At 57.9% G+C, this 9955-nt stretch overlaps 1 protein-coding gene and 2 gene segments (V, D, J or C); all 3 read left to right on the top strand.

Moving 5' to 3' along the window:
* The first annotated feature begins 258 nt into the window (after window positions 1-258).
* Window positions 259-1586, top strand: LOC107516954. The segment is given in 2 exon segments: window positions 259-586; window positions 666-1586. Coding segments are annotated over 2 exon segments (576 nt in total).
* A 4413-nt stretch (window positions 1587-5999) lies between these two features.
* LOC107516955 lies at window positions 6000-6582 on the top strand. The segment is given in 2 exon segments: window positions 6000-6087; window positions 6167-6582. Coding segments are annotated over 2 exon segments (465 nt in total).
* Window positions 6583-8301: 1719 nt separating this feature from the next.
* LOC118610759 lies at window positions 8302-9710 on the top strand. The gene is made up of 2 exons (XM_036230777.1): window positions 8302-8755; window positions 8871-9710. The coding sequence occupies exons 1-2, from the start codon at window positions 8563-8565 to the stop codon at window positions 9530-9532; spliced, it is 855 nt and encodes a 284-aa protein (XP_036086670.1). The 5' UTR covers window positions 8302-8562; the 3' UTR covers window positions 9533-9710.
* Window positions 9711-9955: the final 245 nt, after the last annotated feature.

The following is a 9955-nucleotide window of genomic DNA, read 5'->3' as shown; positions in this document are numbered from 1 at the left end:
CTGCTCTGGCCACAAGGAGGCGCTGTGGTCCTACTGAAACCGCTGAGGCAGGGGCGAGGGGTGGGGTTTGGGGGTGACAGGAGGGATGTGGGGACAAGGGGAGCTAGGGCCCTGGGGCTGAGTCCTTATGTCAGTGAGAGCACCAGCTGTAAGAGCACCAGCTGTGAACGTCTAGACACGGAGGGAGGCAGGTGCGATGAGGCGCTGCACGAGCAAGGCAGCAGGGGAGGGAGGAGATTCCGGGAGGAAACGGGCTGCTGCCCAGGACCGGTCCCGGAGGGAGGGGGAGAGAATCTGTGGACCGGGGAGGAGGCAGCTAATGGCAAAGGAGCAGCTGTCGGGGAATCGCCCATCCCCTGTCATTCAAATCCACCTTGCACATGAAAGGAGGAGGAGATATGTCCCCTAGGGCTGGGGAGACTGTCAGGGACAGTGACGTCAGAGGCAAAACCACCAACCAGGTCTGGGGAGACCAGAGCCCAGCCCCGCTGCCAGGACCTCCTCATCAGCTGACACCCCCTCGGCCCTGACTCCACCATGGGCTGCGGGCTGCTCTGCTGGGTGGCCCTCTGCCTCCTGGGAGCAGGTGAGTCTTGGCCTCACACGGGCTGCTGTCTTTGGACATCCCTCTGAGCTGTTCTGATTCTGTCCCTTTGCCCCTGCAGTCTCCATGGACACTGGAGTCACACAGGAACCCACACACCTGATCATGGGAACGAGCAGTAAGAAGTCGTTGAAGTGCGAACAACGTCTGGGACATAATGCTATGTACTGGTATAAACACAGTGCCCAGAAGCCGCCAGAGCTCATGTTTGCCTACAACTATCAGAAAATGACTGACAACGTGACCGTTCCCAGCCGCTTCACACCTGAATGCCCAGACAGCTCCCACTTAGAGCTTCACGTGGGCGCCCTGGTGCCGGCAGACTCCGCCGTGTATCTCTGCGCCAGCAGCAGAGACACAGCCCTGCAGAGTCACCCTGTGCCTGTGCAGAAACCTCGGGGCTCCAGTCAGGAAGCCGTGGGGCAGCCAAGGCTCACCAGAGTTTCCTGGGGGACCCCCGCCAGAAACCCGGGGCGGGGCACGGCCTGCCGCTCACTGGGTTTGGCGATGCTAAGTAAGGACTTTCCCTGCCCAGACACCGCAGCCTGTGGCCTGGCTCTGCCTGAACAAGGCTGTGTCCGCAGTTGATGTAGGACAGAAACGATCAAGTCTAAGTTCTTCTGACATCTTCCTATCGGCGTGAGGCCTGGGAGATTTCCACGAGACACTATGCATTCTGGGTACCGACCCCTCCGTTCTGTGGGCTTCTGTCTCTTGGGTGAGGCGAGTCCAGGAACCAGAAGGAAACTTTCATGTGGGCTTCCAGTGTCAGATCTTCGGTATTTCCTTCAATTGCACAACGGTTGGCTTCCTGTCTCAGTCTTAGCTTACCTATGCGTCTCTGACAGATCCCGCAGATGCCAAGGTCAAACAGGCACCAAGATCCCTATCGTTGAATTAAAAAAATAAGAAGGAAAAGAAACTGATGTTTGAATGTTCTCAGAAAACGAACCATTTTGCACTGTACAGTAGAGGGACGGAGGCGGGTCCATCAGACGATGCTGGCTTCACGGACCAGTCGCTGCGCCTGCAGCCGCGGGTCTCAGAAAGATGCAGCGTTAGGTCTCATCGCCCGGCTCTGCGTCCTCAGCAAGGGAGACTGAGCCCCTCGCCCTGGGCGGGGTGCACGGCCCTCCGTGTGTACAGTGACAGGCTCACGGCCATCCTCGCCACCCCGGCGCAGGCTCCTCTCTGTGGCTAGCGCCAGCTCCTGGGGGTCTTACTGCCGGGCCCCTGGCCCTGGAATCAGATCCTCATCACCTCCTGTTTTCCCAGGGTCCACTATTCATTTTTTTATCCTATATTCACCCAGACTGGCCTCTCCCTCTCCTAGCATACTCAGTGTAGGGGGTAGAAAATTTTATTTCCTACTTGGTTTTCAGAGAAAAAATGTAGAGAAATTTCATCACCTACACCTGTATGCTTGTATATGGGGAGATGGACGTTACATTATTATCTATGATCAGAGGCAAAAAGAGGGTTTCTAAAAGAGGGTAGGACAGAAGGAAGCAAATTCTCCAGCCGTGTGGGAACAGCGAGTATTTTTTATAATTTGGGGAGAAGCTGATTCATGGGCACCTTGCGAAGAGGCCTGTCTGCTCTGCCTTGAGCAAGCTGTCTGGGGGTCACCAAAGAGAAAGCCACGGCCGTTAATTAGCAATTTTCCAGGAACTGCTCGAGGTCCACCTTTGGCAGGAAAGGCACGCAGCCCTGTGTAACCTCTGCTGAGTTCTTTCTAGCAACTGCACGTCCCCTGGAGGAGGTCTGTACCGTCCCCTTCATTGGAGTTTTCTCAAGGCAAAATATTTCCTCCATGACCACCATTTCTTGTCTCTAACAATGAGAAATCACAGATTAATTCGGGCTCTTTAAGCACATCCCAGGATTCTGAACTTGCTTCATGGCAAGGGTAAAATCTTGATTACCACCCAAATAGGCCACAAGGGGGCACTGTGGTACTGCTAATATCCAAAAGCCTCTAGGGCAGAGCAAGGGGACAGAGCCAGAAGCCTGGCACCAGGAGGGTTAAGGAACAGCCTTGTTTGCTGCTTGCATCTGCTACAAGGCCTGATACCACAGACACTAATCAGCAGGTGATATCCCAGCGGGAACCATGAACTTCAGCTGTGCAGTGGTTAGGGAGGCTCTCTGCCTTACAAGGGAAAGTGAAGGGTGCAAACCGGAAAGGGGCGGCCTGCACGCCCCACGCCCCAGGAGCAAGGACCAGAGGAGAACAAGCCCCCTGAAGGAAAAGCACGGGGCTGTGGGGAGGGGCAGCTGCCGGAAGCCAGCCCCACACGCCACATCCTGTAGGGGGCTCTGCGGGACGGAAGGGAGCCTGGATGCCCTGAGCCAGGGGCCTGGCGAGGGAGGCGAGGCTCATGGGAACCAACAGAGATCATGACCCGAGAGCAGGGACGTCCCCGCTGATGCTCTAAGCAGAGACCGGCGCCCAGAACCTCAGCTCTCAGAGGAGCAGAGCTCTGAGTAGGGACAGGCCTGCCCAGTCCTCCACCTACCCACCCCCCAACTCCCCACCCGCCATGGGCTCCAGGCTCCTCTGCTGTGTGGCCCTGTGTCTCCTGGGAGCAGGTATGTCTTTTGTCCAGGTGGGACATCTCCGTTCTCAGCCTGACGGGGGTGGAATCCAAGGCACCCTCAGGTCTCCCCCGGGCTCCTTCTCAGCCCCCGTCTGCTTCCCTCACAGGCCCAGCGCATTCTGGAGTCACGCAGAACCCAAGTCACCTGGTCATGGCGAGAGGACAGACAGCGACCCTGACGTGTTCCTTTGTCTCTGGGCACTTGTCAGTGTTCTGGTACCAGCAGGCCCTGGGTCAAGGCCCCGAGTTCCTCGTGGAGTATTACAACGGGGAACCGAGAGAAAAAGGGAAGCTCCCAGCCCGGTTCTCGGTGCAGCCACTGAGCAAATCCCGCTCCGAGCTGAACATTAGCTCGCTGGAGCCTGGGGACTCGGCCCTGTATCTCTGCGCCAGCAGCCTTGACACAGCCCCGCAGAGTCACCGACATCCTGTGCACAAAGCTCCCTGCGCTGGCTCAGGAAGGGACCGCGGGGGAGGCAGCTGCCAGCCAGACAGGCTCAGGCCTGAGGACAGTGACTACCTTTCCTGGACCCTCTGCCGCTCACAGGTGCGATGCGTTTTAATGCTCACAGAAATCATCCCACATGAGTATTATGTGACCCATTAGTGGTCCAGCTTCCCTACCATAGAAATCCTGTGTCCCTGAGGTCGAGGAGACCGATGACGTCAGTGTGGGCACTCCCTGTGAGGGTGGAGGGACGCCCCTCCCCTCTGCTCATGCTCACAGGGCCCCCGACCTGGTGAACCTCCCATTTCAGTCCTGACCCTGCCATGGGCACCGGGCTCCTCTGCTGTGTGACCCTCTGTCTCTTGGGGGCGGGTGAGTCCTCAGAGCACTGAGCAGTTTCGCTTTGTTTCTCTGTGTATGAGAAAGAGAGACAGACAGACAGACAGAGGGTGAGGATGATGACAATTGTTTTCCTCTTTCTGTTCCCAGCTTCTGTCTCCACAGGTCACACAGGAGCGAGAGTCTCCCAGTCCCCCAGGCACAAAGTCACAGAGAGGGGCCAGGAGGTCATTCTCTTTTGTGATCCAATTTCTGGTCATGCGTCCCTTTACTGGTACCGACAGACCCCGGGACAGTCCCTGGAGTTCTTGATTTACTTTGAAGATGAGCAACCCTTAGACAAGTCAGGGATGCCTAAAGATCGGTTCTCAGCAGATAGGTTGAAGGGAACGTACTCCAATCTGACGATCCAGCGTGCGGAGCCAGGGGACTCGGCCGTGTATCTCTGTGCCAGCAGCAAAGCCACAGCGTGGCACAGTCACCTGCTTCCTGCTCACAAACCTCGCGCTCCTCTCCCCTTGCCACTCCTGGAGACCCTGCCGGGGCCCTTCGTTGCTCTGCGTTCCCCAGAGATGAGAAGATCTGGACATCGCCTGTGCTTTGAGTCAAGGAGACGACCGGTTAACCCCCGACTACTGTGGCCGGGAATGAACGTAATTACGGCTGGTTGTCCCTGAGCCAGCTCGGTGTCGAGGGCGCGGCCTGGGCGTCCCGGGCCCCAGCCATCTCCGCAGGGCTGTGAGGTCGCTGTGCCCAACGCAGCTGAGGTTGTGCGGAGCGAACAGACCCTCCTCCTCTGTGTCGCCGTTGGCGTCTGGAGAGGTCGCGGCTGCCGCCTCCCGCGGGTTCTGTCTTCTGCGCCTCCTCTGCCCCCGTCCCATGGGAAGCTTTCTGCCGGAAATTATCCAATCCGCCTCGTGTTGGTGGTGAGGTCGCCACCTTGCGCCCGTGACCCGGTGACCACAGTGGTGGGAACAGCGGGATGGCGTTTCCTGTGCCTGGCTGAAGCGGCCCCTGCTCTGTGTTTTGGGTTCGTTCTCCCATCGCACCTGTCCTGGGAGTCAGGATGAAACACAGTTTACGGGTTATGCAGTTGCGTCCTGATTCCACGGGTAAATCTCATTTCTAGGACTGGGTGTCTTACGCAGTGTCCTAGTCTTTTGATCTGAAATAATTTCCCTGAATTCTTTAACTCAGGAAGATGGGTAACTGCCCTCCCAACCCCCAGCGTAGATTTCTCTAGATTTTTGTGATTCTAGTATGGTAATAAATATCAAACATGAGTATAAACGGTAAAAATCATTTACCAATTACAGAGAGGAATGTCCTGGGCGTGCGGATGAGCCGCGTCGTCGCCAGCCGCTTCCGCTGTGCCGGCGGCTGCTTTCTTGTTCGCTCCGCCCTGGGTGTTCATGCCCATCGCCGCAGCTCCCTGTCTGTGGGCTCAGGGCTGGGTCTGGGTCGCTGGCGCCCCCTGGGCTGGTGAGAGGCCAGCGAACTTGGACATGTGCTGCTCTGGCCACAAGGAGGCGCTGTGGTCCTACTGAAACCGCTGAGGCAGGGGCGAGGGGTGGGGTTTGGGGGTGACAGGAGGGATGTGGGGACAAGGGGAGCTAGGGCCCTGGGGCTGAGTCCTTATGTCAGTGAGAGCACCAGCTGTAAGAGCACCAGCTGTGAACGTCTAGACACGGAGGGAGGCAGGTGCGATGAGGCGCTGCACGAGCAAGGGAGCAGGGGAGGGAGGAGATCCCGGGAGGAAACGGGCTGCTGCCCAGGACCGGTCCCGGAGGGAGGGGGAGAGAATCTGTGGACCGGGGAGGAGGCAGCTAATGGCAAAGGAGCAGCTGTCGGGGAATCGCCCATCCCCTGTCATTCAAATCCACCTTGCACATGAAAGGAGGAGGAGATATGTCCCCTAGGGCTGGGGAGACTGTCAGGGACAGTGACGTCAGAGGCAAAACCACCAACCAGGTCTGGGGAGACCAGAGCCCAGCCCCGCTGCCAGGACCTCCTCATGAGCTGACACCCCCTCGGCCCTGACTCCACCATGGGCTGCGGGCTGCTCTGCTGGGTGGCCCTCTGCCTCCTGGGAGCAGGTGAGTCTTGGCCTCACACGGGCTGCTGTCTTTGGCCATCCCTCTGAGCTGTTCTGATTCTGTCCCTTTGCCCCTGCAGTCTCCATGGACACTGGAGTCACACAGGAACCCACACACCTGATCATGGGAACGAGCAGTAAGAAGTCGTTGAAGTGCGAACAACGTCTGGGACATAATGCTATGTACTGGTATAAACACAGTGCCCAGAAGCCGCCAGAGCTCATGTTTGCCTACAACTATCAGAAAATGACTGACAACGGGACCGTTCCCAGCCGCTTCACACCTGAATGCCCGGAAAGCTCCCACTTAGAGCTTCACGTGGGCGCCCTGGTGCCGGCAGACTCCGCCGTGTATCTCTGCGCCAGCAGCAGAGACACAGCCCTGCAGAGTCACCCTGTGCCTGTGCAGAAACCTCGGGGCTCCAGTCAGGAAGCCGTGGGGCAGCCGAGGCTCACCAGAGTTTCCTGGGGGACCCCCGCCAGAAACCCGGGGTGAGGCACAGCCTGCCGCTCACTGGGTTTGGCGATGCTAAGTAAGGACTTTCCCTGCCCAGACACCGCAGCCTGTGGCCTGGCTCTGCCTGAACAAGGCTGTGTCCGCAGTTGATGTAGGACAGAAACGATCAAGTCTAAGTTCTTCTGACATCTTCCTATCGGCGTGAGGCCTGGGAGATTTCCACGAGACACTATGCATTCTGGGTACCGACCCCTCCGTTCTGTGGGCTTCTGTCTCTTGGGTGAGGCGAGTCCAGGAACCAGAAGGAAACTTTCATGTGGGCTTCCAGTGTCAGATCTTCGGTATTTCCTTCAATTGCACAACGGTTGGCTTCCTGTCTCCGTCTTACCTTACCTATGCGTCTCTGACAGACCCCGCAGATGCCAAGGTCAAACAGGCACCAAGATCCCTATCGTTGAATTAAAAAAAATAAGAAGGAAAAGAAAATGATGTTTGAATGTTCTCAGAAAACGAACCATTTTGCACTGTACAGTAGAGGGATGGAGGCGGGTCCATCAGATGATGCTGGGTTCACGGACCAGTCGCTGCGCCTGCAGCCGCGGGTCTCAGAAAGATGCAGCGTTAGGTCTCATCGCCCAGCTCTGCGTCCTCAGCAAGCGAGACTGAGCCCCTCGCCCTGGGCGGGGTGCACGGCCCTCCGTGTGTACAGTGACAGGCTCACGGCCATCCTCGCCACCCCGGCGCAGGCTCCTCTCTGCGGCCAGCGCCAGCTCCTGGGGGTCTTACTGCCGGGCCCCTGGCTCTGGAATTGAATCCTCATCACATCCTGTTTTCCCAGGGTCCGCTATTCATTTTTTTTATCCTATATTCGCCCAGACTGGCCTCTCCCTACTAGCATGCTCAGTGCAGGGGGTTGGGATGTTTTATTTCCTACTTGTGCATCAAAGGAAAAACTTAGAGAAATTTAATCACCTACACCCGTATCCTCATATATGGGGAGATGGACATTATTAATTATCCATGATCAGAGGCAAAAAGAGGGTTTCTAAAAGAGGGTAGGACAGAAGGAAACGAATTCTCCAGCCGTGTGGGAACAGCGAGTATAAGCTGATTCATGGGCACCTTGCAAAGAGGCCTGTCTGCTCTGCCTTGAGCAAGCTGTGTGGGGTCACCAAAGCGAAAGCCACTTCAGTTAATTAGCAGTTTTCCAGAAATCGTTTGGAGTCCCACTTTGGCAGGAAAGCCTCGCATCCCTGTACAACCTCTGCCGAGTTCTTTCTTAGCAACTGCACGTCCCCTGGGTGAGGTTCACACCGTCCCCTTCATTGGAATTTTCTCAAAGCAAAATATTTCCTCCATAAACACCATATTTTTTTCTCTTACAATGAGAAATCAGGGATCAGCTTGGGCTGTTGTGCGTGTGCTATTGTCCCTTTAGGGAAAAAAAAACAAATACAAAAAGTAGGTGGACAAATGGTGAAATAGTATCGTTCCTAATTTAAGCACATCGCAGGGTTCTTGAACTTGCTTCATAACAAAGGCAAAATCTCGGATACCGCCCAAATACGCCACAGGGGGGCACTGTGGTACTGCTAATCTCCAAAGCCTCTGGGGCAGAGCACAGGGAACCAGCTAGCAGCCTGGGACCAGGAGGGTTAAGGAACAGCCTTGTTTGCTGCTTGCACCTGCTACAAGGCCTAATACCACAGACACTAATTAGCAGGTGCCCTCCCAGCCGGGGGCCAAGAACTTCTGCTGTGCAGTGGTTAGGGAAGCTCTTGGCTTACAAGGGAAAGAGCTGGGAGGGGGCAGACTGTACACCCCAGACCCCAGGAGCAAGGACCAGAGGAGAACAAGCCCCCTGAGGGAAAAGCACGGGGCTGTGGGGACGGGCAGCTGCCGGAAGCCAGCCCCACACGCCACATCCTGTAGGGGGCTCTGCGGGACGGAAGGGAACCTGGATCCCCTGAGCCAGGGGCCTGGCGAGGGAGGCGAGGCTCATGGGAACCAACAGAGATCATGACAGAGAGCAGGGACGTCCCCGCTGATGCTCTAAGCAGAGACCGGCGCCCAGAACCTCAGCTCGGAGAGGAGCAGAGCTCTGAGCAGGGACAGGCCTGCCCAGTCCTGCACCCACCCACACCCCAACTCCCTCATCCCACCATGGGCTCCAGGCTCCTCTGCTGTGTGGCCCTGTGTCTCCTGGGAGCAGGTATGTCTTTCGTCCAGGTGGGACTTCTCTGTTCTCAGCGTGACGGGGGTGGAATCCGAGGCACCCTCAGGTTCCCCCCGGGCTCCTTCTCAGCCCCCGTCTGCTTCCCTCACAGGCTCAGCGGATTCTGAGGTCACGCAGACCCCAAGTCACCTGGTCAAAGCCAGAGGACAGACAGCGTCCCTGACGTGTTCCTTCTTCTCTGGGACCCTGACAGTGTCCTGGTACCAGCAGGCCCTGGGCCAGGGCCCCGAGTTCCTCGTGCAGTATTACAGGGGAGAAGAGAGAGTGAAAGGGAAGCTCCCAGCCCGGTTCTCGGTGGAGCCGCGCAGCAACAGCAGCTCCAAGCTCAACATGCGCTCGCTGGAGCCTCGGGACTCGGCCGTGTACCTCTGCACTAGTAGCATTGACACAGCCCCGCAGAGTCACCGACATCCTGTGCACAAAGCTCCCTGCGCCGGCTCAGGAAGGGGCCGCGGGGGAGGCAGCTGCCAGCCAGACAGGCTCAGGCCTGAGGACAGTGCCTGCCTTCCCCGGACCCACTGCCGCTCACAGGTGCGATGCGTTTTAATGCTCACAGAAATCATGCGACACGAGTGTTATGTGACCCATCGATGTGCAGAGGTCTCACATTTCACAACCGGCAGAGCAGGAAATCACACGCAAGGCTGTTCCCCACACGGGGGTCGTCACCCCGCCCCCGCCCCATCCCCACGTCAAGCTTCCACTGTCCGGGTCCAGACAAGCAGGCCTGGGAAGGTCGCGCCTCCCCTGTGATTGTCGCAGCCTTTCCCCTGATGCCGCAAAGGAACATCTGACTTCAACCAACGAATATCCGCTGACCCTTTGTTGTGACAACACAGAGAGGCGCGGTTTTCAGCCACGCGGCGCCTCTCACGGAGCCCCGTGTGCGGGACGGTCCCGGATGTGCTTCCAGGCCGCAGAGCACAGGGAATGGGGCATCCGCAGGGAAAGGAGCCGTTTTCCTGCACAGGACCCGCTGGCCAGGGGGGAGACACGGGCACAGGCGACCCCTCTGTGCAGGCCAGACGGTGACGTCCCTCCGGGGCTCGGGCTGCAGGTGTCGCCCCCGGTCTCAGTGAGAGGCCGGCAGACCGAGGAGCCATGGGCGCACGAGAGATGCGCGTAGCCGCGCGCGGCGACCTGCGCGCCCCGACAGCACTGGGGTGACCGCGACGG

The sequence above is a fragment of the Rousettus aegyptiacus genome, unplaced genomic scaffold, assembly GCF_014176215.1.
Source record: "Rousettus aegyptiacus isolate mRouAeg1 unplaced genomic scaffold, mRouAeg1.p scaffold_m13_p_13, whole genome shotgun sequence".
NCBI lineage: Eukaryota > Metazoa > Chordata > Mammalia > Chiroptera > Pteropodidae > Rousettus > Rousettus aegyptiacus.
The sequence above is the reverse complement of the archived record's forward strand: the minus strand, read 5'-3'. Positions and strand labels throughout refer to the sequence as shown.

Coding starts and splice junctions, on each gene's coding strand:
- LOC118610759 (XM_036230777.1), top strand. CDS start 8,563: ATGACAGAGAGCAGGGACGTCCCCGCTGATGCTCTAAGCAGAGACCGG. Junction 8,756..8,870: donor CCTGTGTCTCCTGGGAGCAG/GTATGTCTTTCG, acceptor CTTCCCTCACAG/GCTCAGCGGATTCTGAGGTC.